This window comes from Hypomesus transpacificus, chromosome 19 (assembly GCF_021917145.1).
Source record: "Hypomesus transpacificus isolate Combined female chromosome 19, fHypTra1, whole genome shotgun sequence".
Classification (NCBI taxonomy): Eukaryota; Metazoa; Chordata; class Actinopteri; order Osmeriformes; family Osmeridae; genus Hypomesus; species Hypomesus transpacificus.
In genome coordinates, this window is record NC_061078.1 from 10598603 (window position 1) to 10623037 (window position 24435).

General features: G+C 49.9%; 2 protein-coding genes across 4 annotated transcripts in view; one reads left to right on the top strand and one right to left on the bottom strand.

The window, feature by feature from the left end:
• lrrk1 (leucine-rich repeat kinase 1) overlaps positions 1–9054 on the top strand; it is a 30591-nt gene extending 21537 nt beyond the window's left edge. For 2 of the 3 annotated variants that reach the window (XM_047041380.1, XM_047041381.1), the window contains exons 30-38: positions 1586–1780; positions 1884–2035; positions 2986–3103; positions 3598–3714; positions 4512–4709; positions 5396–5610; positions 5836–6345; positions 6437–6538; positions 8358–9054. In XM_047041380.1, the coding sequence (XP_046897336.1) occupies positions 1586–1780; positions 1884–2035; positions 2986–3103; positions 3598–3714; positions 4512–4709; positions 5396–5610; positions 5836–6345; positions 6437–6538; positions 8358–8535 (1785 nt within the window). In that variant the 3' untranslated portion in view covers positions 8536–9054. Of the gene's footprint in view, positions 1–1585; positions 1781–1883; positions 2036–2985; positions 3104–3597; positions 3715–4511; positions 4710–5395; positions 5611–5835; positions 6346–6436; positions 6539–6697; positions 6748–8357 lie in introns of all 3 variants that reach the window. The other variant, XM_047041382.1, reaches the window with a different exon arrangement.
• Positions 9055–13996: 4942 nt separating this feature from the next.
• chsy1 (chondroitin sulfate synthase 1) overlaps positions 13997–24435 on the bottom strand; it is a 38677-nt gene continuing 28238 nt past the window's right edge. Inside the window, exon 3 of the mRNA XM_047042199.1 lies at positions 13997–16942. Within this exon, the coding sequence (XP_046898155.1) occupies positions 15344–16942 (1599 nt within the window). The 3' untranslated portion in view covers positions 13997–15343. The remainder of the gene's footprint in view (positions 16943–24435) is intronic.

Here is a 24435-nt window from a genome sequence, read left to right on the forward strand (position 1 = left end):
TGTGCAGCACCTTAGTCTGCTGTCTTATTAATGCCACATGTGTACGTGGAGAGAAAGGTGAAGAAAAGAGCAGTGTGAGGGAGAGTGTGTGTGTGTGTGTATGTGTGTGTCTGTGTGTGTCAGCGTACATGAACTAGCTTGATGTTATCTGTAACATTGCCAAACCACATTACATCTCCCTAACATGGTTGTGTGGACTGTTCCTGTGAATGGCAGTCCTAACATTCAGTAGACATGTGTCATTTCCCATAGGTGAAGTGAGTCACCTCCTGAGTGGAGCAGTCAGACAGTGTGAGTGTGTGACGTGGCCAGGCCTCTCAGGCCCCAGGCCTCTCAGGCCCCAGGCCCCCCAGGGAGGGCAGCTTTATGGAGGGTTCCTGCTTCACAGCTGGGGGGGCTTAACCCCCTCCAGCGGTCAGCCTCGGTTGGGGATCCGTTCAAAGGACCGGTAAAACCCTGCTGAAGCCCCCTCCCCCACAGCCCGCTGGTCCCAGCCAATCAGCTCTTGGGCTCTCTGTTTGGCTTTCATTAGCAGTTTTGATGAGCTTAGTTTATTATAATGAGATGCAGGCAGAGGAAGAGGGGGATGTGGAAATAACAGGGGGAGACGGGGAAAGAGAGAGAGAGAGAGAGAGGAGAGAGAGAGAGAGAGAGAGAGAGAGAGAGAGAGAGAGGAGAGAGAGAGAGAGAGAGAGAGAGAGAGAGAGAGAGAGAGAGAGAGAGAGAGAGACGGAGAGAGAGAGAGAGAGAGAGAGGAGAGAGAGAGAGAGAGAGAGAGAGAGAGAGAGAGAGAGAGAGAGAGAGAGAGAGAGAGAGAGAGAGAGAGAGAGAGAGAGAGAGAGAGAGAGAGAGAGAGAGAGAGAGAGAGAGAGAGAGAGAGAGAGAGAGGAGGATGAAGGGAGAGAGATGGAAATGAGGATGGAGCAAAAAAGGGACAGAATAATAAACGTAAGCAACGAAGTGCAAGAGGTGTGTGTGTGTGTGTGTGTGTGGGGGGGGGGGGGGGGGTGAAAGAGAGATAGGAGAGGGAGTGAGAATGCCTTATATGAATGCAACAGAGCATTTCTCCAGCCTGACTGACTCCCCAGACGGCCATATTTGGAATAGTTGCCAAGTGATGTCATCACGGGTGGCTACCGTGAAATGGAACTAGCGGTGGAAGTCCCCTGTCCAGTGTGTTTTGGCTGTGGGGCGGATCCACCCCGGAACTCTCAGGGCCCCCTCCTCACCCTCGCCCCCTCCTCACCCAGCTGCATAGCAGGCAAAGGAAAGAATTCTCTTGAGAAATCTTGACCACAGATATGCAATGTTCCACAGACAAGATGCGTGACCTTCCAAGATGAGAGAGGAGGCTGAGATAACCCAGATATGGGCATGAACGTGTTTGTTGTGAAGGACCCTGGGCTCTTAACTCTGCCCCCCCCTCTCTCTTTCTCTCTTTCTCCATCTTACCCTCTCGCTCAGCCTCTCTTTCTTTCGCTCGACCTGCCCCCCCCCCCTCTACCAGTACATGACTCAGCATGGCAATGATCCCAGGTCCACCCAGCAGTAACCTTTTACCCTCCTCCCACCCCCCTGCTTCCAGGTAGACATGTTCTCTTATGGCATGGTTCTGTATGAGCTCCTGTCTGGGTGCAGGCCAGCTCTGGGTCACCATCAGCTCCAGATAGCTAAGAAGCTGTCCAAGGGCATCAGGCCAGCTCTGGGCAGCCCTCAAGAGGTCCAGTTCCACTGTTTCCACAACCTGATGATGGAATGCTGGGACACCAAGCCTGAGAAGGTCTGTACTCTCCTCCTCGCTCCTGTCTCACCTGCACAGACTATGCATGCCATGTCTGGGTAGAACAAAGTAGAGATAACTTGTCCTGTGTGTGTGTGTCCAGAGGCCCCTGGCTGTGCAGTGTGTGAGGCAGATGCAGCAGCCTAGTTTCCCCTGTTTGAGGTACCTGCTCTCCTGTGACACCCACTCCCAGCTCTTCCTGTCCCACCTGCAAGGACACAGCGCTGTCTTCTGGGACGGCGACAAGGACCACAGGTATGTGTGTGTTCAGCTATGAATGCATGGGAATGCAGCAACATGTGTTATCATGTATATTTCATGTGTGCATGTGTGTAAGAACATCAATATTTCAGGAGTGTCTGTTTTAACGCTATTTCAGAAACAACGACAGCTGCAGGTTGTCTAACTACTGCTTAATGGGAAGAGATTAACTTACCTGATAGTATTTAACCCAAGCTCTCTCTAACACTATCTCCTACTGATTTACTAAAGGGAAAAGGAGTTCGATCTTTATACTGGCAGATATATACGTTTATTTCCTTTGGGGATCTGCAGACGTGTGTGAGTGTAGGTGTGTCAGTTCAGGAAGATAGAGAGGATGTATTCAAGCTTATTATGCGTGAACAGATTTATAAAAGGAAGCGACACATCCACACTCAAACACACACGCAGGCAGACAGACATAAACACACACACACACACACCAGTCTACGAAGGTTCCCAGGTGGCTGGTGTAATTGTGCTCTGTTGACTCTCCTTGTGTGCTCTCAGTCTCAGAGTTAATCTCAGAACAATAGACACAGCTTTCATCCTTCCATGCAGGTGGTGTCAATCACCACTATTGTCTTCCTGATGATAACACTATCAACCCCTCACCCCCCCCCCCCCCTACACTGTGGGCTGACCATGGGAAGGAGCGCTCAGTCCAAACTCTCCACACACTGATTATGTGCTGTAACTCTGGGTACTGTCTGTTTGATACAAGTGTAATAATAATAATAATAATAGATAATGATGGTGTTTATGAGTGTGTGTTAACAGTGTGGTGAGTGTGTTTATTAGTGTATTATCTATTCATAAGTGTTTTTTAAAGGGTGTTTTTTTACAGTGAGGTGTACTTGAGTGTGTTATCCATTGTACGATGTTTACGAGCGTATGATCTTTTCTGCAGTGTGTATGAGTGTGTGTTATCTGATCTCCTGAAGGAACTACAGTGTGGTGAACATGGAGAAGGGTCAGGTGGAGGTGAAGAGGATGGCGTGTCCAGGAAGTCAACTCAGCTGTCAGATGAAAATGAACAACACACTCTGGATCGCCACCGAGGTTGGTGAAAACTAAAAACTGGGACCAATTACCTCACACCCTGCGGCCAGATTTACTTATAGGGGAGCAGAGGGGAGAGGAGAGTTTACAGTGACATGTTCCAAACACACTGTGTTTACCATGCTAGGTCACAGTGACCTGTTCCAACCAAGTGGGGGTTTAGCTGTGAGGGAACATTGGACACCATACTTAAAGACTAAACCAAGGAGGCATAGCTATACATGTTATATAACTCCTGGCTCCATGTTCACTCCATGCAATCCCTTTAATCTTCTGTTCTATAGCTTACTAGTTTTGTCAAGATTAGACCAAGTGTACCTGCTGTATTTGTTAGGCCGCCCGGCCCAGAGAAATGTTCCTTGGAAGCAAATATTGCATATGCGCCGCACAACACAACATGGGATTGCACAACATGGCTGGCAGTATTGGCACTCCACTGTTCCAGTGGGAGTCGTCTCCAGAGCTCTCATGAGTGCTTCTGCTTCGGGTTTCAGGAGCAGGAGGTGTTTATCTACAGCCTGAAGGAGATGTGCCCCCTGAGCCAGCCCCAGAAGCAGCTGTGCTTCCCGGCCATCGTCACCTGCCTGTTCCCTGTGCCTGCCAGTGCCCAGGTGGGTCTAGGGCCCCGCACCATCTGGGAAAGGTTTACAGAGATAAAGAGTTTCTATGGAGACCATAGACACTTTATAAGAGGATCATTCTCAGCTGTCTGTAAGGGCTTTGGGTTTCTACTGCAGCCGCACAGAAGGTGCCTAACGGCGGGATGACTGGTAAATAGCTTCTGTGATTGGCCCTAAATCAACCGCTGGTCGTGTTCATTGTGGTGATTAACCCAACGCAGCTACTGAGGCGAAAGGCTGTTATACGCTCTCAGCTGCCTGCTACCCCCTGACCTCCCTCCCTCTCCCCCCCCTCCTCCCTCCCCTCGCCCTCCCCCCCCCTCCTCCCTCCACTCTGGGCCCTTTGAAGTGTCCTGGGCGGGGGAGGGTCCAGGTGTTGAGCCTGGCCTCATAGAGACCCATCACAGCCTTCTATCTGAGGCTAGGACTGGGACTTCACTGAGCGGTAGTATGTGTAGCTTAGTAGCTTATTGAAGGTGTGATTTACCCAGGTTTACCCGTCACTCTCAGCTGTACAACAACAATTCCACAACAGCTGGTTGTTGCTAGGGGGAACAGGGAGGTCATGTCAGAGCTGCTGCTCTGGAAAACCTACAGATGAATTACTCACACAATCAAAGACATGTCTCTGTCCTAATGAGTAGACTTGCTGTGCAAATTTACAAATAGATTTATTAGGCTTTTACTGCACTGTTCGGTGTTTTTTCCTGGGGCTAACTTATGAAGTGTCATGAAGTGTTGAACCTAGCGAGTGTTGCAGTTTGTGAGTCCTCTCTACCCCTCTCCAGAACCTAGCCCGTGTGTTTGTGGGCATGTCAGATGGGCTGGTGGCAGTGTATACCTTGGTGGAGGACATGCCCATAGAAGGGGACACCTATCTGTGCTCCCACACCATCAACAGGACAGTGTTTGGCCTGGAGGACTCAGACCCCAGACAGAGGCCCTACCCTGTCAGGACCATGGTTCTGGTCTGCAGCGGCTCCCAGGTGAGGGACACACATTTTCATGTATGCATTTAGCAGACGCTTTTATCCAAAGCAACTTCCAAGAGAGAGCTGTACAAAAGAGCATAGGTCACTGATCATAATAACGAGGTAGCCCCAAACATTGCAAGCAGCCAAAACATGAAAAACCAAATAAGTGCCAAAGGGAAGAACCATAAGAGCATGCAGTTAAATAAGTTACAATTAAACAACATGAAACTTAAAAAGTGTAAGAGTGTACCTGTGGAAGAACAATCAACAGTAAAATATTTCACAGCGAGTACAAAAAGTTTAAATCCGTTATGACTAGCCAACAAGAGCAAGAAGTCTCTCAATAAGAGTCAATGTGAACCTGGTGGAAACTAACATCAGGTCTAGCCAAGCATTCCTACACTCCACTCCCACCTCCACATTGTTCTGCATGTGTGTGTAGTTTACTTCCCTCTTTATCTCCCTTATCTCGCCTTATCTCTTTTGTTCTCTCCTTATCTCTTTATCTCTCCTTATCTCTCCTTATCTCTCCTTATCTCTTCTTATCTCCCACCTGGGGGTACCACCACGGCTCTGCCTTCACTCCGTTTCCACCACATTGTTCTCAAGCACCTATGAATGAAGATTAGAACCCTGTATTATAATGTCATGGGTACAGAACAGCCATCCTAACCTCCCTCCCTCCCCCGCTGCTCCAGCTGTGGTACTCGAACGGGCCGGGGGTCCTGGTCCTGGACTGCCAGAGCCTGCAGCCTCTGCAGCGCCTGGAGCCCTACAGGCCGCCGTCCTGTGTGACAGCCCTGGCCTCCAGCCTGTGTGTGTGGGGGGAGGAGGCCGTGTGGGCCCTGGACGACCACAGCAACACCCTGCTGCTCTACCACGCTGCCAGCTACCAGCTCTGTGCCACGTACAGGTGGGTGGCACGGCGTCACAAACAGCACGACACAGGAGAGAGGACGGAAGTCATGATACTGTGTTATCATGATGACAGTAGTTCTTGCCTAGAGGAGGAGGTTATTTTGCGTCAGCCCTTGTCAAATCATGTTCTCAAGGGTCCCAGCTTGAGTGGCAGCTCAGTGACAGGTGTCGGCACGGATGTTAATTGATGGATGTTGATTGTTCCTCCTTGTCATTTCAGCTGCGGCGACACCAACCCTCTCCGTGACGTCTTTACTGTGCAGAGGCCTGGTGGGGCTACCATGGCAACGACCCCTGACGTTGAATTCGAGTTGCCAGTTGCCGAGGAGACAGAGCCAGAATGGCTTACCGGGGAAGTGACCCTGATCTACAGCGAGGAGGCGGGGACCCAGATAATCCAGCACCAGGATTCGCTGACAGACTACTGCTCCATGACCTCTGACTCCGCCCTTTCATCTGAGCTGCAGGGATTGGACAGGTCCAGCTCCGGAGCCCTGAGCTCATTGGCCAGCTCCATCAGCATGCCTCTCTCTACAGACTACGAGGAGACAGACAGGACACCGGACCTCAAACCTGGCACCCTGACTGAGACCGACCACCCTGACACTGGTCACCAGCCTGACCACCCAGAGACGGACACAGCTGAGACTGAGCCCTGTGTTAAAGCCACAGCTCCTCCCCTGCAGGCCTTCAATGTGCTGACTCTGAATGGAACTGTGTGGATCCCCAGGTAGACTGAACACACTAGCACTGGGTCTTTGTGATGGATGTTTTAATAAATGTAAGATTTAAAAGATATTGTGTGTGTGTGTGTCTTGCAGGCGTGGCGGGGACGTGATGGTGATTGAGGTGCAGCAGCAAGCAGACGGGCTCAGGGGGCGTGTTATTGCCGTGCTCCGCCCACCAGGAAACTCCTCCTACGGGTGAGCTCATATCCTGTTTAGAGAACCCTAGTCTGAAAGGATTTATTCTCCATACTAATATGAAAGCACTGCTTCCATTTACTGAAAATGCTCCCAGAAATGTACAAACTAAGCACATCATGGATCTGGTAAAGACATCATCTACTACTCTCTCTGAAGGCTGCAGCGTCGGCAGGTTTTCAGCTGTGCCTGTTCATCAGGTAAACCAGGTGTGTAGCTCCTCTGGATAATCAATGGACTCATTGTGACAGAAGAAGAAGAGGAAATAGCTTGCTGAGCAGCCCTGCAGGTCCTGTGCTGGGGGAGGGCACCTGCTGAGAACCACTCTGTTGCTGTCTTCAGATACGCTGCACCAGGAAAGAAATCCAAAAGCAATTATAGCGCCCAATAGAGTCGAGAAAGGTTCTATTGCTGAAGGGAGCCAAACGTCAGGGCAATCTGTTTCTGCCGTAACGCCAGCTCCGCGCCGGAACATGACACGAGGAACTGCAATGAAAAATGGCCCTCATCAGCTTGATGCAGCAGATCTGTGGGATCTCTTTATATGCCGCTAAGCCTGCAGAGCTGGCACCGAAGAAAAAAAGCAAAATAGGCTAGATATTAATTTGCTGATTCAGCTTCAGTAAAGCCTAGCGAGATCCTTCATCATGTGCTTACAGTGGTTAGCTGGGCTCTGTAATTATACCTATAAAAGAGCCAGCAGCTGGTCCTTGGCAGAAAGGCCCTCTGTCTGAGCTAGCACACACACAGGACCCAGGCCTTTTAGCAACAGGCAATAAAAAGGCCACCCAAAGCAGGGTCCTTAATGAGCAGTCTTGTCAGGGTGCACCTGTAACACAGGTGAGAGTTCAGTCAGGTCACACACTGTGACCTGACTGGAGAGGAGAGGCCCGAATCATTTGCATGCTGTTGCTATTCAGCTTGCACGAATATTCCTTCAGTATATCTCTCCTTTTTCCATTGTGGCAAGTTGGATGTGTAGTGCTCTCTTTATCTGTGTTGTTTGAGATGAGGCTGGTCTAAAGTGTCTACATACCTCTGTCAGTTCTGAGACATCCAGTACTGTAGTGGACGGTACAGCATTGAGAGTACAGTCACCTCTGTCTTCATCGATACACCTCCTATCCAATCCGAAGGTATAAAAAGTCAAATATGAGCAAAGTGAATATTGAATTATAAGCATATTTCCTGTCAGCACTAGTCCGCCTGGGGATAGCCTTTCAGTCACCTGTGCATGTGGCCATTAGGGTTGTGCACAGTATGGAGGACAGCAGGTGAGCCTAATGATACACCGAAGCACTTCAGCCAACAGCAGAGAGATAATACAGGGTTGTACTGGGTGATGCATGGTTGGTCGTGCTGCGAGTACAAAGTGTGAGGAGTCCATCTCATTCTCGAGAGTACCCTCTGGCATTGTAAATCACCAATGAGAGATGATTTCTCCACATGAACTCTGACTGGTGGTCAGTTCTGACATTCCTTTTAAGTTGAGTTTAGGATATGCAGAGGTCGTGCTGGTCCTGGATCTGCCCCGAGGAGAACTTGCAGCCCCAGCTGAAAATGTCATATAAACAAGAGTGTTTAGCTTGTTAGAGAACTGCTTCCCAGTAAGCTCCTCAGACTTCTAGGAAGAGTCCACATGTTAATCTTTGTAAATAAAGAAGTGCCTCAAGTGTAACTCCTTTCCTTCCTTCCTTTCCTCTCTCTCTCCCTCTCTCTCTCCCTCTCTCTCTCCCTCTCTCTCTCTCCCTCTCTCTCTCTCTCTCTCTCTCTCTCTCATCTCTCTCGGTACACTCCTCATTTCACTCTCACTATCTAGAGTCCTAGAGGAGGCAGCGCTGGTAGCAAAGGACACTGTTGTGTGTGGCTTTCGCAAGGAAAACAGCGAGTGGTGCCTGTGTGTCTGGAGGGGCTGGGGCTCGCGCGAGCTGGAAGTCTTCTACCAGTCCTACGAAGAGCTGGGCCGCTTGGAGATCGGCTTGAGAAAAAGAAGGTAGCCGTTGTGCTGCGGAGGGGCGCAGAATCGCAGCTCTGTGCTGAGGCCGAGGGGGAATAAGCTCTGACTGGCCCCCAGTGTTCAGGGCCAGGGAGGGCTGCAGAGCTCTGACATCAGAGCAACGTGCGAGATGCGATGGGAGGCTAGCTCCTATTGGCCGTCACAGACCCTCATTGGAACTTTTGGCCTCGTTAGAAGCACCTGAGTGACACCCAAACACTAGGCTGAGGACGCTGACTGATCAACACACATGTTGTGACTTTGCAAAACAGGTCTGTCCCACTAAGACGCGTTTATATGAGAACCTTGTTCACATCAAATGCTCTTTTTTATGGATTTTATTGTTTTAGTTATACTCTTGAATGTACTACTGTATACTTATCAAACCAGCTTGAAAAGCTTTTCCTGTATATATTATTAAAGTTCCAAGGATTTTAATTTATTGTTTTCAGAAATGCTTGCTGCATGTGTAAATAGAATTTGTAAAGTATTATGACAATAAATATAGTTCTCAAAATCACTGAAACAAACTGTGGTTAGTGCCCGAAGCTATGTTTTCTTCCCTAGTCTCCCTTTGTGTGTTGGGGGGCAGAGCAGGAGGTAGGCAGCCGAGTGTGGCCAGTGATCAGGCTGAGACCACCTGGGCCAAAGACTTCTCCCCACAGACCCCTGCTGTAACCTGACCCTGATGGAGTGGCAACGCTGTGATGGATGGATGAAGAGCAGAATGATGGATGAGTGAAGCCAAACGATGACAGGACTCCCACTCTGAATGAGCGATACGAGGAGCCAGCCAGCACAGACACAGCATTGAATGAGTGAGGAGGACCATAGTGATAGATGCTTGGCACTGTACTTCCATTGAAAACCAATGATCTTGCAGCCAGTCAGGCTGAGCACATTCATGAAGTGGAAGGCGTCGCGGAGATCAGAGAGAGACTGTTTCTACCGTGTGTTTCACAGCCACACTCGTCCGGAGCTCCTGAAAAGAAGCTACTGACGGAGGCTAGGAACGCCTAACCGACTGGATCCCAAACAAGATGAGAGAGTGAATGCCAGCAGTTTACTCAGCAGCAAACATGGTGGCACAGAAAATAGCATGAATGTTACACTGTGTGATCCAGCAAGACTTGGCTCTCTGCAGCTCTTATAATGAATTAGTCATACTCAAATCTGTGCCAACCTCACCCGTGTGTCACCCGTGAGCGACGCCGTTGCTGCATCAACTGAGCCCTAGGTCACAGCCTACCTGTCCTATCCCCTGCCCGCATCTCCACGGCTCCCTTGGAGAGGCCTCTTGAACTGCAACGACTCCTCCTTTTCAGTCCTGAAGACACTTTGCATGTGCCATCCAGATGAATCACTGTCAGACGTGTTCCGACATGCAAGACTGTCAGGCTGTGATGTGTTCAGACTGCTTCCCTCGCCAGCTGGGCTGACTGAAGAGGGCAGTGTGGAATCTCCAGAAGAGAGTCTCTGCTCCATCTCTCACAGTCGTAGAATGAGCCATGTCTCAGAGGAGGTGGTCACGATCTGATCCAGGACCAGCCTTCCCTCTTCCCCCTCCAAACCCTGATGGTGAACTCATGGAGCCATGATCCATGTCATGGAAACGTGATCTGACAGAGAGGGACATGTCATGTTGATAACAGGAGTTATTTCACCCTCTGCTAATCCCCTCCGGAACATTCCTGGCATCCCGCTCCCCCTCCTATCTCCACCAGACTGATAGATGTCCATCCCTTGACCGGGCAGCAGCAAACCGATATGACTGTGATGTTGCTGCCATTTCCTTGAGGGCACCTTGCACCCTGACAACACTGTATAGGGCAGCTGACAGTTTGATGAGAATACTTTCCAACTATACATTCCTACTGACCTTCAGGGTGTGTGGGGGCAACAGGGCCGGGGGGGGGGGGGCTTTGCGGGGGGAGAAGGGAGAGTTATATAAGACGGAGGGGGGCAGGGGCGGAAGGAGTGCAGCAGCGTCCTGCCACATGGTACAAGAGGCTCAGTATGATGAGCCAGCAGAACCTGAGCCAAGATTAGAGAGGACCGAATACACTGAGAGAGAGAGAGCTAGAGAGAGAGTGAGAGAGAGAGAGTAAGGCCGAGGAAGAGTGGCATACTCCCCATACACACACACACAGACAGACACACACACCGTACCACCCACAGAGTACCCTGAACCAGCATGCCCTGAGCTGAACCCACACTCCACTTTCCATAGAACCCAACAGCTGGCAATTAAACACTCTCTAATCCACCAGTCCGAGTCTCTCATCACCCCATTCCTCCTGTCCTCCACTCATCCTCCTCTCTATCCCTCTCCTTCTATATCCAACCTACTGACTCCACCATGTGTAATGCTGTAATGCTGCATAGCAGAAGCTGGCTGATACCTTACAAAGAACATTGGTAAACCACAACCCACAATTTAAGGTTGAACAGACTGGGAATCTATACTCTAATAAAATCCACATTATCTCTTTTGAGGAACGGGAGCTCAGCTCAAGTTTGCTATGATTCCATGCTTACATCACAGTAACACGCAATAACGCAGCACATAAGCCTCAGCTTTACAGGGCTTGGCATGTCATCTCTGTTCTCTTCAAATTGTCATTCCTTCTCTCCCTCTCTTTCTGTCAACATCTGGATGGGGAGAAAGGGGCTGTTCCAGCTCCTTTGTTGACGGCAGTGATCCCAGCACAGAGCAGGTGATGCCGACAGCCAACCAGCTGCAGACACAGTGTTGAAGAGGCAGGAGAATGAGCCTGCACTGCTGTCAGTACACACAACCTCTCCCTGGGCCGATCCTGCAGCAGCCCTGCTACCCAACCCCAGCAGTCATGTGGGTCGAAATAGGGGGACCTTGAGAACGTGTCTCAATTTGTTTTATGCAGCCTTTATTTAACCAGGCAGAATCATGAAGAACAAATTCTTATTTTCAGCTTTTAATGATCGCACATTTGACTCTCAAATTTGACGTGGCTGATTAAAGTGTATAATTTGTCTCTAATATCAGATACTGTGGACCAGATTAGGATAAAGCAGTTTGGTTTAAACTGTGTGTGTGTGTTGGGGGTGGGGGGGGACATGGCTGAACACACATCCCCCTCTCTCTGTTAGAAGCCTGGCAGAGTAGTGTGAAAGTGGGGGATCAGAGAAGGAGAATTGAGGGGGTTTATAAAATAAACAACACCTTAGCATTCCCCTCCAGGCTGGGACAATGCCTGTGTTGTTCACCACGGCTGCATGCTGTTTAATGTCTCAGGCAGATTTGGCTTACTCAGGAGCAAAGCTTCCCCACAATGTTGATCGGCCTGCATGCCCACATGCTAACAATGTGTGTTGTTACTTTGTGTGTACTGTATGGGGTAGAAGGTGTGTGTCTGTGTGTGTGTGTGAGAGTGAAACAGAGAGAGAGAGGGATGGGGGAGATAGAGGAAGAGTCAGGAACAATTAGGTAAGTTGTGTGTATAGAGAAAGTGAAAAAGACAATTGACAAACACCCTGATGTCATCAGTGATGCGTTCCTGGGTTAATAAGGGTGACTTGAAGAGAAGAAAACCTTTTAAGTGTCAGTCTCCAACACGTTTATTTAGTTATTTTCCCGCTCCTGAAGAATAGTCCAAATGCCATTGTTTCCAGTCAAATCTGAATAAAACACCAAACAGACCCATTTCCCCTTCAAGGCACTCTTTGTTACTGTTTAGTTGTTTTTCTTTATTTTTTTTTAGGGCTGGAATAATCAAATTCATAACAATTCGATTATTCTGTTGGATGTTGTTATTTTCCAGTTAGTGAGGAGGAAAGAGGAAATTACTTTATTTGTTTTTTACATAAATGAAAATGTATGTACAGCTCTGGCAACAGGCCTGTCCCTCTGATACTCCGAGGGCCTGCTCGACGCTGTCCAAGTGTCAGCCACAGATGCTGTCATGTCATCTGTCATGACGTCCCTGCTCCTCTCCTCACTCCCATAAATCTCAGCTCTGGAGGACTGTCCTTCCCATGTGGCCTGCACATGTTGGGAAGGGACAGGGCAGTGCTATCCACAAGGGAGCGCGGTCAGGACTGAGAGAGTTGGATAGCAACGCAGACCATCAGCTTCATCTTGGTGATGGTGGACGATGAGCAGGGCATGTTCCAACAGATTTGTTCAAGATTAAGGCACTTTTGCTGCCCAAAAGAGCCCCCTTCACCCACAAGCCTGCTGAGAGTATCCACATTTTTCCCCCAGTTCGGTTGGCCCCCAAGAAATGGCAGTTATTATGGTTAATGAAAACAGCATGTGACTAGGCAGGCCAGGAGCGCCCTGAGGAGGCTGTCTCCTGCAGACTCCATGGAGTCTTCATCTGCCCACAAGAACAATCCATCCACACATTGACATGATTTTGGTTTGTGTTTCTTCTCTCCCTCGTTGTGCTGATCGATAGCTGAGTGTGATCCACAGAGGCCGGGGGGGGGGGGGGGGGGGGGGGGGGGGGGGGGGGGGGCAAGGGGACCTTGAGGTGGCCAACGGACAACAGCAGGGGATTGTGGACAAATTGTAATAACTGAATCCAGGCACCAGGGTTATGAGATACGTCTGATAGTGCTCTGCATGTTGCCTAACCCTGGTGGTAGTGATCCATACTGGAACACCAAGGTTCAGGGAGTGTCCTAAGCTTTCTAACTGTTGGAGGAGTAAAATGGAGTCCTACGATGAGGGTCTGTCTGGGGGAGACATCAGCTCTCTCGTGCCCGTCTGGATGGGAGCCTTGTTATACAGCAGCTGCACAGCTCAGGTTACCACAGTGTCTCTGGTCGCTCTCGGCCCCAGGAACCTCCAACAGGGCCAGTCAACCTCCAACAGGGCCAGTGAAAAAGGGCCTCATGCAAATGCCAGGATAAGTCAATATTGTGCTTTTTGTGTCTGCTCCGGGACCATAAAGACACACACGGACAAGGGGGGGAGGGGAGGGGGGGTACAAAAGAGGCAAGCCGTGTCTAAGCCCTAAACACACAGTCACAATCACACACAATCAGTACCACACACACAGTCAGTCACACACAGTCAGTACCACACACACAGTCAGTCACACACTGTCAGTCAGACACACAGAGAGCCAAGAGATATCCTATCTTGACACACACACACACACACAAACCAAAGGGGTCTTTTGACATTTCACCTTTGCAGAGATACAAGCTGCCTCCAGACTAAAGGGAGACAGGAGACTTTCACTGCTACGACTGAATTTATAGAGGAGAACTGAGAAGCCAGTAGCAAAACAGATATTAAAGTCAACATCAATCTGTAACTTGGAAAATCCAAATGACTTCATACGCTTTGGGATTTATACTACAGTATCTGTTCCTCTGAATCCTTAAACTACCCCATAAAGCTACTGCACACATACTGTTTGGCGTGACAGTTTAATTGTAACAAAACAAATGATCAAATATCCCCAAAAAGAAACACAACTGCACCGTATTAGATAAACATTTTTCCCATTTATTTCTTAAATATAAAACCTTTCCCAGACGGACAGGGCAGAAGAAACAGAAAATATAAAAACAAAACCAGAAGTGAAGACTATGTAGAGAGAGCAGCCATCAGTCCTGCTCGTAACTTGGCCCTATCTACTGAGTCCTGCTCCTGTGGGGGTCAAGCAGAGGTGTTCGAGGGTCCACACGTAGCAGGAGGCTGCAGGGCAGAATACCTTCATCCCCAACCAGCTTCTAGACACAGGGACCGGACAGCACCTTTCATTCTCACTTTTCCAGAACATTCTCTCCCTCCTCTTCATCGCTCATCATCTTCAGGGTGTGAATTCCCCATGTGTGGTACCAGTGGGGTGGATCCAGGAGAGCACTCACAAGCACACACACACACACATACACCCTCTATGCTACAGTACATTTCATTTGTGCTGGCACCCCCTTGACAATTAGACACACATGCGGACACAACAACACCTAAACAGACTGTGCAAAAACTCTTTGGTGAATCAGACGAGTTTTGAGAGACAGAGAACAGTATCCAACATCTGAGACTGTTATACAATCTTCCTAATATACATTATTCCAGAAAACAGAGAAGGGAAACTGCAAATTCAATAAATTAGACAGCAGAGGATGAATTGCAGATAGGAAATCCAGCAGTTGCGTTCACAGAAGTAAATAAAATGAAAGTCTAAAACCAAAACTAACAAAACAGTGTTATTCGGTATTATAAAAACAAAACAAAAAAGGAGACATTACAAATCTAAAAAAAAAACAAAATGGCATTTTGACATTAGAAAACATTGTTGTGATCCAAGACAACTTTTTAACTGATGAAATGTTTGTTCATATTATCCACCTGTAAACATTCAAAGTCAAGTTTACAGTTAGCCACTGGTCTGTTCCCCCCCACATAGACAAAGTAAATACTTTAGACCTTGTAAGTGTACTTCACTGAGGTACACACTGATTTCCACCCAGCCATCCCCTGGTCCCCATTGTCTCGACAATGACCCACGCGGTCTTTAATGATGCCTGTAACACATTGCTCCCATAATCAGGCTCATTGAAAGAAAAATGGACAACAATATTGTCTTATATTATTTATTTATAAAAGTTCACTTCTAAAGTCAAGTCTGTTTCCGATCACTGTCAATGGTGTGTTTTCTTTTTTGATCTTCTTTAAAAACAAAGCATATTTCCAAAATATATCCATTAAAGTTTTTCTTTCTGTAAAAAATAAATTAAGTAGGTAAAGCCCCCGCTGAGAGAGCCGCGGGGTGTGCTCGTGGTCCTGCTGGTGGGAGGCCTGGCCGCTCTCATGCTGTCCGGACAGAGCCGTTATTGGGGCTGCCGGCCAGCCTCCTAAAGCCATGCTCCTTCTTCTCGAGCCACAGTTCAGCCAGCTGCTGTGTCGAGCCGTGTGACGAGGCTTTGGAGCCCAGGCACATCTTGTACTGCTTGGCCTCCAGGTTGGGGTCGCAGACCACCTGGTGGTGCACGTGCACGATCCCCGTGTCCGTGCTTCTGAACAGCCTAATCCCTGATTGGACAAATTTGTTAAAGAGGTCCACGTCCTCCAACCCCCAGCCTTGTATGGAGGTGTCGAAGCCCCCGGCCCGGACCAGGTCCCCCTTGTATACGCACACAATGCCGAAGCCGTAGTGTCTCCACAGGCCCGTCTTGGAGGTGAACACGTAGTGGTTCTCGCTCGGCACCTTGCCCGCGTACACCACCTTGGGGTCGTACTGGCTGAAGATGATGGGGAAGTAGGTCTGCTGGCCCGGCACGGCGTTGGCCCGGCACCTCTTGAGGAAGTCCTGGGTGAAGAGCAGGTCCACGTCACAGTAGAAGAGCAGCGAGTCGTTGGAGAAGTGGGAGGAGCCCATCTCCAGGGCCAGAGCCCGGGAGAAGGAGCCCAACACGGGCTTGATCTCGAGGTCCGCTCGGGGGTACTTCATGTGGTAGTCCCTCATCAGCTCCACCTGCTTCACCCTCTCCGTGTTGTTGTCCGTGCTGAAGAGCAGGATCAGCAGCTTCACGTTCTGGTTAGGGATGAGACACACCTTCTCGAAGTTGGCCATGAAGCGGACGAAGATGTCGTAGCGGCCCGACAGAGGGACGAGGATGTTGACCTTGCTCTCCTTGGGCTCCTTCAGGTCCAGGCTGGAGCTGGCCAGCTTGAAGGGGACCAGCATCTTGAGGGAGTTGGAGAGGAAGGAGAGGGAGTCCGAGTCCTGGTTGATGTGGCCGGCCAGCGCCGGGGCATCCATGTCTTCCTCCTCTCTGAACTGGATCTGGCTGAAGGTCTGCTGGAGGTAGGCGTGCCGCCTCACGGGCACCGTCATGGTCTTACCTTTGTGCTTCTTATACAGCAGCAACAGGTCCAGCACGTATTCAGCCCCGTACAAGGGGTTAACCCTGCGGTAGCCGTACTGGATCTCCTTAAAGTCGATGACTCGACCCCGCGTCTTGGCGTTGGCGTTGATCATCTCCATCACCTGCATGATGATGTCGTCCAGGGCCAGCTTCTGGGAGGAGTCCATGCCCCGGCGGGGGGGCTGCCCGTCGGACGCCGAGAACAGGTACTTCCCCGTCAGGAACTCCCACTCCAGGACCTCCTCCCTCTGGTGCGGGTGGAAGCGCATGAAGGACGGGGGCACGCCCAGCTGGAGGTCCTCGCGGGCCGGCTTGGCCGCCCCGTAGCGCCCCATCTGGACGATCTCCCGGTGGAGCTGGATGGTGCGGTGGCGCAGCTCAGCGATCTTGCGGCTCAGCATGTAGCTGTGCAGGCGGTACTGGTAGGGGGGGTTCTTGTTGGGGTGGAGGGTGATGGCGCGGTGGATCTTGCTGTTGTGGAGGTCTCGGATGTAGCCCTTCTTGTTGGGCTCGTAGTTCTCGTAGAACAGCTGCTGCATCTAGTGAGGGGGACAGACGGGAAGAGAGGGAGCGGGGGTTAGTGATATGCCCACTAACGCTTAACACCATCAGTAATCACATGATCAAGATAGGGATCACATGCACAAACACACACAGTATGGTCACTTGGGGAGGCGTCCAATTTTTTGTTAAATATTAGGATAACAGAGCATACGCCAAACTGTGCTGGAGTACAGATTAGCTTGCTCTCATTTGGACACACTGCAAATATGGCGGTAATATCTGTAGCATCTGTATCAAGACTTAATCACTGTAGTAAGGATGCAAGGAACTCAATGTGCTCAAATAGAGTCCTCGTCAACTCCCATTGGAGGCTCAGTGTTTTCTGCAAACCCGTTGAAGTTTTACAAACAAAATGTTCCCCGACAACACAGGAAGTAGCATGAGTTAACTGTGGGACAGCTGCTCGGGCCTGACTGGCTGGGAGTCAGCCGTGGCTGAGAGAAGGAAGGCTCTGTTGTTGCCTCCTCATGAAGAGAGCATCAGAGAGCCAGAGGTCTATTTGCGAACGACGCTGGCGCTTAGAAAAGACCAATTTGAGAGGACAGCTCTGGAATGCAGCCACAAGCCCACTCCCCGGGGAAACGCAATACACAGAATCAGACAGGCCGGGCCTGAAAGCCCTGGAAGGCGATATCTGAACCTCCATACAGTCACAGGAACTGACTGAGTGGGTCTCTTTGCTTTTCCATGGCTCTACCCCGCGTTCCTTTGCACCTGGGAGTGGGCACCCAGCCAACCATAACAGGCCCTAGTCTGTCATCAATGGAAGTCTTGAGCAGCTACGGGGTGCAGGGGTCAGCCATGACATCAGGGCCCAGGGCATGGCAGCCTTTGTGGGAATGTATTTATGGGTGGTGGTATTCCTTCCTCCATTAAACACGTGTACAGCAGTAGTAGTGTGGGCTCCCCTACTGAAAGGCCACATGCAGAAGTGAAGTCTGGTGTGTGTTTGTTTCGGGGGTGAGGAACACCTCAGTATATCTAGCTGTGGCTGAGAGACCACAGAATGCAGCGCACCGTTTCAGACTCCTCAGAATGTCTCAGGCGTCTGAAACGGCGTCCTTCTCTTCACCTCCTCTCCGTTCCTCAGCATGTCCGCCTGGAGACATGACTCACTTGACGCTAACCTTTTCATCTCATCTCCCTCCAATCAAACTGCTTTAGATGAAGCTTCCGCTTATTGAACACAACGTAATGTGAATGTAATGTCATCTTTGTCCCTCTCTGGAGGGGTAAGGGAGAGAGGGCCAGAGAGCTGTGTAGCGTACCCAGATCAGGTCAGGTCATTCAGAGAGAGAGAGACTGCTGTGGCCAGTCGTGAAACAGCAGTGGTCAGCAGCCAGCCAATCAGTTAAGATGTTTCAGGCTGACCCTCCCACGGCCTCAGGGCAATTAGCACCTCTCTGAACACCCGCCCTCCTCTGGCTCCAGACCCTATGACTCATTAAAACGATTTTTCCCAGTCACTGATTGGGTCATTTACATGAGGAACACAGATAAAGCTGACGTTCTTGCCAGAGGTTTTCAAATGGGTTCTTTTCCCACCACAAACAGAAATGTGATGTAAACACCTGGTGGATTAGTGAGCAGCGGCAGGCACGTTAGCAGAAATGGATCCAGCACAGTGGTCTTCCACATCGCAGCACCAATCAATAGGACCATCATTCCATCAACTGGAAAAGAAGCCTCTTTAAAGACATCCCAAGCAAATGACCATCTTCTCTGGGAATTGCACAACTCTACTGAAGTATTCCTAATCCATCTCTCATGCCCTATGTCATCTGCTCTCAGGACCTGTTATCTCCACCCCCAACATTACATTTACATTTAGTCATTTAGCAGGTCGCTCTTATCCAGAGCCACTTACAGTAAGTACAGGGACATTCCCCCGAGGCAAGTACTGTAAGATGAAGTGCCTTGCCCAAGGACACAACGTCATTTGGCACGGCCAGGAATCGAACTGACAACCTTCTGATTAATCGCACAACTCCCTAACCGCTCAACAACAAACAAACAGTTTTATCAAACAACCAACTCGGTGCAGAAGGCTTGGCCATGCTGGATGGCGGCCATGCCGGGCCTGTTCCCAGGGACAAACCCACACTGTGGGGAGATTGCGTTACAGAGTAGTGATACTATTATCCTCCGGCTCAGTACGTAGTCCTCGGCCTAAACAAACACATGACTCTGGGACACGGCTCTGAAGCCCAGAGACTACGCAGCAGCGGTCTGACGAAGGAGGGACTGCGGCCTGGCTGGCGTCAGGACCAGAGCAGGGCTTCGCTGGGAGATAGGGCACTTCGCTGGGATGGTTTCGTTAGAGACCTGCCAAGGCAAACACCAAACGCTGACTCATTTAATGCATATTAGACAGACAAGCGGTCTGTGATCCCCATTACGGGAGAAAATGGAATGAGACTACCACACGGAAAAAGGTTTTGGAATGTGAGGGGAAGCTGGAGTGCCACGCTGTAGGGCACGGCGGAGGGAATATCTCCCTGACGGTGTTAGTTAGTCATTCCGATTATTATTGATTCCGATTATTAGTAAGAACTGAGGTATGGCATGGGAGGCTGCAAACAACAGCCCAGGGGGGAGAACCACAGGCAGTTAAGAAGTATCACATGATTATAACCTGTACCACAGCTTTAATTTACTGTAGTCAAGAAAACAAACTGTGACTAGACATGATTATTGTGCTGCATGGTTGTATTAATAGTAATTATGGATTTAAAGCCACCCCTGCCCCCTCCCAAAGAGACAGGCTCGGCAACCATAGACATGCTATTGGTGGAGGACGTGGAGGAGTCTGGGATCTGTGTGGCCTCCGGTCATGTGACTGGGCCTGTGTCGCCTCCACAGTGGATCTGGGTGGTTGTCCATGTTGCAAGTGGCCAGCCCAAGGGTACATCTCAAAGCTGAGGTGGGACCATAAATCATGGCCCAGTGGCATTAACAGCCCCCGCTGCTGAGTCAACAAGCTGGCTGAGCCACAGAGCTACCAATCCATCAGCAGGACGCACACAGGAGAGGAGGGAGAATGCTGCAGAAAAAAAAGGAAAGAGGGAGGAGGAGGAGGAACTTAGTAGTAGAGAAGGGAGACAGGGTGGTGGAGGGGAGGCTGGGGACAGGACAGGAGCAGACGGGGACATGAAAGAGGGACAGACGAGTGAAGCTTCATCGGCTGCATTTAATCTGCAGCACAATACAGACACCCTAGGCCGGATGAGCCATGCAAATCTAATTGGAGACGCCATTATGCGGCTGTAATTGGCTCCTTTGTGGTGCGAGGTGGTCTGTCCAGACGGATTCGTCTGCCCGTGGAGCTGCTCCTCACACCTATGGCAGCAACACAATGAGCCTGAAATCAAAGTCTGTCAGGAGACTGTCTGGATAGCCTACCTCCAGTGGCAGAGTGACACCAGATGACTGGCTGGAGTACAGCTAATAGATCAATTGGCCTCTGATCTGCAATGCCTCGCCTGGCCCTGGCTTCACACTCTAGCACTGCATGGCCAATCTCAATTCAAAGAATTCCATTTTAATTAACAGACGAACTCCATTTCTCAGCAGCTGAAAGATGCCATTGTTACGCAGCAACACTAGACTTCTTGATCGCAGTAAATAACTGTGGCCAGCGCTAGCAGGCGACTTCCTCTTCCTGAGAGGCTGAGCTTTGGTCCTGGCCGGGGACAGAGACGTCTCTGCCTGGTGTTCCACACATGCTGCTGTGCTCGGGCCTCCAAACCCTCCTCCTCCATCTCATCTAGCACCTGCTTTTTCACTTATTACCCAGCCTGCAGCCTGCTGACTGGCAGGAACCCTCCCTCCCTCCAGACAAACCTCACCAGCAGAGGATTGTGTTGCCGGCACACTGAAGAAGTTAAAAAGGTATTATCCCAAACTGGATTCAAAGACGTTCTCTTTGCATCAACAGGTCTACTAACCCGCTCCCACTGTGAAGAGTCACCGGTGAGTTCTGAGGCACAAAGCAGAGCAGCAGATTCAGGAGGAACACAAAGTGGAGAGAAGGGCGAGAGAAGGGCGAGGTCTTGGGCCAGGTCCGGGCCAGAAAAGCTTATTTGCATATAACGTAGCATCTAACCGACGCCAACACGCCGTCTAGGGCAGAGGCTGCAGTTCCCGCTCAGGATATTGCTGTGGCAGCGGTCAGGATATGAGGTTTAAACCCATACCTAGAGGGGCTGACTCCAGGCCTGGGGCCTACTGGAGAACACTGCACTCTGGTCTGCTGAGGTCGGACCCGCACGACAAAACACCAGAGAAATTGAGCACTGGTGTCTCGCAAGCCTTCACAAAAATCACGCCAAACATTACAAAGAACTACAGACCATGTCCCAACAAGTCCTTAAGGTTTGGCTGTTTCGGGAAAACGTTAAGTGTTTTTCCAAAGAAGTCCCTTCCTCCTACTCTACCCTATATCTCCTGATCCACTTCATTCACAGAATTTCATTTTCAGTGATTCACATCAGTGTGTGGGTGACTGTGGAGAAAGGGTGTGTGTCCATTGTATCATTGCAGTGGGATCCAGTGCATGCGTTAACATGTTGCTCTGAAACCCTGTGCGTCAGTGTGACAAGACATGAAGCAAGACTCCTTCTTCTGCTGTGTCATCTTGCAGCAGTAAAGTGTGTTCAATTGTCCGTTTGACGCATGCATTCATGATAAAGTTCACAGGCTTACAACAGTGGCCAGTTTGTTTCAGTCACACGCAAACCCATGATCACATGACTTATGTTTGTGACGCCTCTGTCTGTGACGGTCTCCATCTCAGTCACACACACACAGATTTCAAAACCTGCATTCCAAAATGTGTTTTAGTGTAATCAAGTCAACAAGCAGCGTGAAATAAGCAAAGCTTGGCAAACCGATTAAGCTGGCGGAGGGTGTTTGTGTCTAAATATGCCTGCGGTACTGCTGTTCATCTCTTTTAATAATCCGTCATACATGGACCAGTCTCAACGCTCCAACCTTCACTTCCTCTTCTCAGCTCCTAGATTTGAAGAAAGTTGTCATGGAACTAATCTCGGCTAGCTGCTCTCATTCCTCCACCCCTCTCAACAAGACAATGGGTACATTTTGTGAGGCTGTGCGTCTGTCTGCCAGGCTAACCCATTCCCAAGTGTGCCATGCCAGACCGGACCAGGCCAGCTCAGGGGGTCTCAGTGTGAGAGAGACAGAGACACCAGTCACTGGGCCTCTTACCAGAGCAGTCCATCTCCCAGGTCATCCTACAGGCTCCTCTCAGGGTAGCCTGTCTGAGGGACTGAATCCATGTCAATCACATGGCTCTGTGAGGCCTAAGCCCTTGGAACAGGAAAGTTAGTACTGTAGCAGGTCTAGACTACATAGATTTGTCATCGCTCAAAAAGGAACAACAAGCAGGTACATGCTATGGATTCCATGATGGCTTAATGCTAGAAGCAACCACAGAAAAATCAATAGACACCCGCCATCTCTTAGCTATAACCCTTTGACGACTCGATACCAATCATAGCTGCGGAACCCAATAAAGCTTATAGGACAGTGCAGTATCCCAGAGGAGAAGTGCTGCCATATCAACAAAGCAGCACAAACTGCAAAAGGTGTGTGTCAATATAATGCAGCAGTGTCCTCCCCTGGGACCCTGTGCTCTCACCTTCCAGCACCTGGCTCCCACAGGTGGGCTTCTGAGGGAGAGACGCTGCAGCTCATTGAGACGCAGCCCCAGTCGTCGAGATAAGGGACGTGTCACTCAGCCCGGTCCTATGAGCTGAGCTCTGGTTACCCTGGTGTGCTAAGGGGGATAATGAGGGAGGAATCTGAAAAACGCCCTTGGGTTTCTGCCTCCAGTGGGAGCGAGGCAGGCCCCCAGGGTAACCGGAATAAGAAAGGCCACTTTGTTCCCGGCTGACATTCCTTCCTTTGACATGTCTCCTTTAAGTCAGTCAAGAAGCCTCTGGGCGAGATGATGGCAGAGATATGTCGCTCGTGAGTAACAACACAGGAAGGATGATAAATGAATTATGCTAAATGGAATTTAATTAATCCTAACCACACTGTTAGTCCACTAAGGTTTTATATGGGTGCGAAAGAAGGGGTACACTGTGAAGGCCACTCTCCTTTTACTATCTCAGCACTTCCCCACCCTGGGTCTGTGTTAGCAGGAGTGAACACGCATGGCGACCACATCCTTGTGGTCACAGTCAGTTAGAATGTGGCCTCTCTTTCCCTTTCTCCTGTGTCAGCTTCACCGCTGCTGACGCAGCTTGTGTCTAGCCTGATGCCACAAACAGGCACGCCTCGGCCTGACCATGCCCCCCATACACGTCACAGGATGTGATGCGTTCATCTGCTGAGCACATTCTCTACCAATCCCACCCACATCCAGCTCAACCAGCGTTGCCAGGAAAAACGCTTTCCTACCAGTCAAGCACATCATTTATAGTGAAGTGCCGTAGAATAAACATTATAGCACATTATGTATCTGACTTCTCCTGGTGTGTCCAGGCCCAAGTCCCAGACTGCTGAGTGGAGGATTAGCAGATTAACTGAATCCACCCAGGCCTCCTTCCTCTGAGGCAGCACTGCAGTATGAGGCAGGCATCCAGGGCTGGCTAGGGTTGGGAAACATCTAATGCTCTGGATATGAATATTCATATTCAATCATTATTCATTCATGATTTATTACTCCTCCTTCTCCCTCTCACATAGCGTCCTGAGGTGGTCGTGGGAGGGCCCACTCAGGGACTAGTGGTTCATGCAGTGGGACGCTACCACCAAACAGCTGGACCATTAGAAGTTAAGGTAATCCAACAGAGATATGGATTTTACTACACTGAGGCTAGTCTTCTAAGCATAGCATCGATTCACCTTAAGCCATTTCCTTCTGGAATGGTCATTGTGGCAGTACTGGAGTGTCATAGAGCCAAAGTACACTACTGAGGGCCTACATGTCAGAGGGTCAGATTCGGTGCCAAGGCACAAAACAATCAATCACTAATCTTGTTCCACTTCTATCTAGAATATTAAAGCACACAGCAGCTATCTGGACAGATAAGGAGTTACGTTAGAGGGCCCCGTGGCTCAACTCAAACTGAACACTCCATCTTCCCACAGCTAGGCCTCGACAAGCCTGGGCCTATCCTGATATCACGCCTCCACACCCAGCCCCCTTTCTGGGCAGGAAGTCTGGATATCACTAGAGGGGCCGGCGGACTCCTGATAGTATATCCAAACATGTTGGGGGAAGTCTAAAAAGGAACCAATGCACAACGGACCTAAAATAAGCGCATGACCACTATCTGGAATGGAGAGGTCCTATACCTGAGCATCTTCTAAAGGCATAGGCTAACATACAGTCCAGATCTCGACTTACACTCAAACCCAGTGTTGCATTACAAACTGATACGTCCTGTCTGCAAACGATAACCCCTGTATGAAGAGAGCCTTTGTCCTTCTGTAATAA